The following is an 890-nucleotide window of genomic DNA, read 5'->3' on the forward strand; positions in this document are numbered from 1 at the left end:
TGTCCACCCTGCGCGACTTCGGCCTGGGCAAGAAGTCCCTGGAGCAGTGGGTGACCGAGGAGGCCACCTGCCTCTGCGCCGCCATGGCCGACCAGGAGGGTGAGAGTGGGGACGGCCGGGGGTGGGGGGCTAGGCGGACCCGACCGGAGGAGGCGACCTCTGACCACGCCGTCCCCCGCCAGGACGCCCCTTCAGCCCCAACTCGCTCCTGAATAAATCCGTGGGAAACGTGATCGCCTCGCTCATCTTTGGGCACCGCTTCGAGTACGACGACCCGAGATTCATGAACATAGTGAACATGATGGAGACCGCGCTGAAAGAGGAAAACATTTTTCTTCAGCAGGTGCGGGCTGGAGGTACCAGACAGGCGGGGGTGACAGGGACAACGCAGGGCGCCCGGCCCTAGCTAGTTATAAAGAGAATTTATACAGACCCGGGGAATAGGAACGACGGAAGCCGGGAAGTCCAGGAGTCGCAGTTCAGGTCTGTCCCGGCAGCTCTGGGGCAGGAAAGAGGGTCACGAAGGGACTTAGGGAGAACAGGTGGGTGCAGGTAACCCTGGAGGCAGGGGGCCTCTGCAGGCAGCAGGCGCCTGGCCAGGAGGCCCACAGCCCCCACCTGTGGCCCGCAGGTGCTGAACTCCATGCCGGTGATCCTGCACATCCCGGGGCTCGCGGCCAAGATACTGGAGGGACCGAAGATCTTCATGAACACGCTGGGGGAGATGATCGCGGAGCACAGGCTGGGCCGGGACACAGACCAGCCGCCCCGGGACCTGACTGACGCCTTCCTGGACCAGGTGGAGAAGGTGAGCAGTGGGCCGTGGCCAGGCAGGGGAGACCACGGAGGTGGGCCTGTGTGTTGCCTGATTCAGTGGTCAGGCACCTGGC

At 64.3% G+C, this 890-nt stretch overlaps 1 protein-coding gene across 1 annotated transcript in view; it reads left to right on the forward strand.

Annotated features, from left to right (window-relative positions):
- Window positions 1–2: 2 nt before the first annotated feature.
- LOC101627151 (cytochrome P450 2D17) overlaps window positions 3–890 on the forward strand; it is a gene marked incomplete at its 5' end in the record, with an annotated part of 2,443 nt that continues 1,555 nt past the window's right edge. The window contains 3 exons of the mRNA XM_012735109.1: window positions 3–99; window positions 183–343; window positions 632–888. Of these exons, the coding sequence (XP_012590563.1) occupies window positions 3–99; window positions 183–343; window positions 632–888 (515 nt within the window). The remainder of the gene's footprint in view (window positions 100–182; window positions 344–631; window positions 889–890) is intronic.

The sequence above is a fragment of the Condylura cristata genome, unplaced genomic scaffold (assembly GCF_000260355.1).
Source record: "Condylura cristata isolate star-nosed mole 26May11 unplaced genomic scaffold, ConCri1.0 scaffold00004, whole genome shotgun sequence".
NCBI lineage: Eukaryota > Metazoa > Chordata > Mammalia > Eulipotyphla > Talpidae > Condylura > Condylura cristata.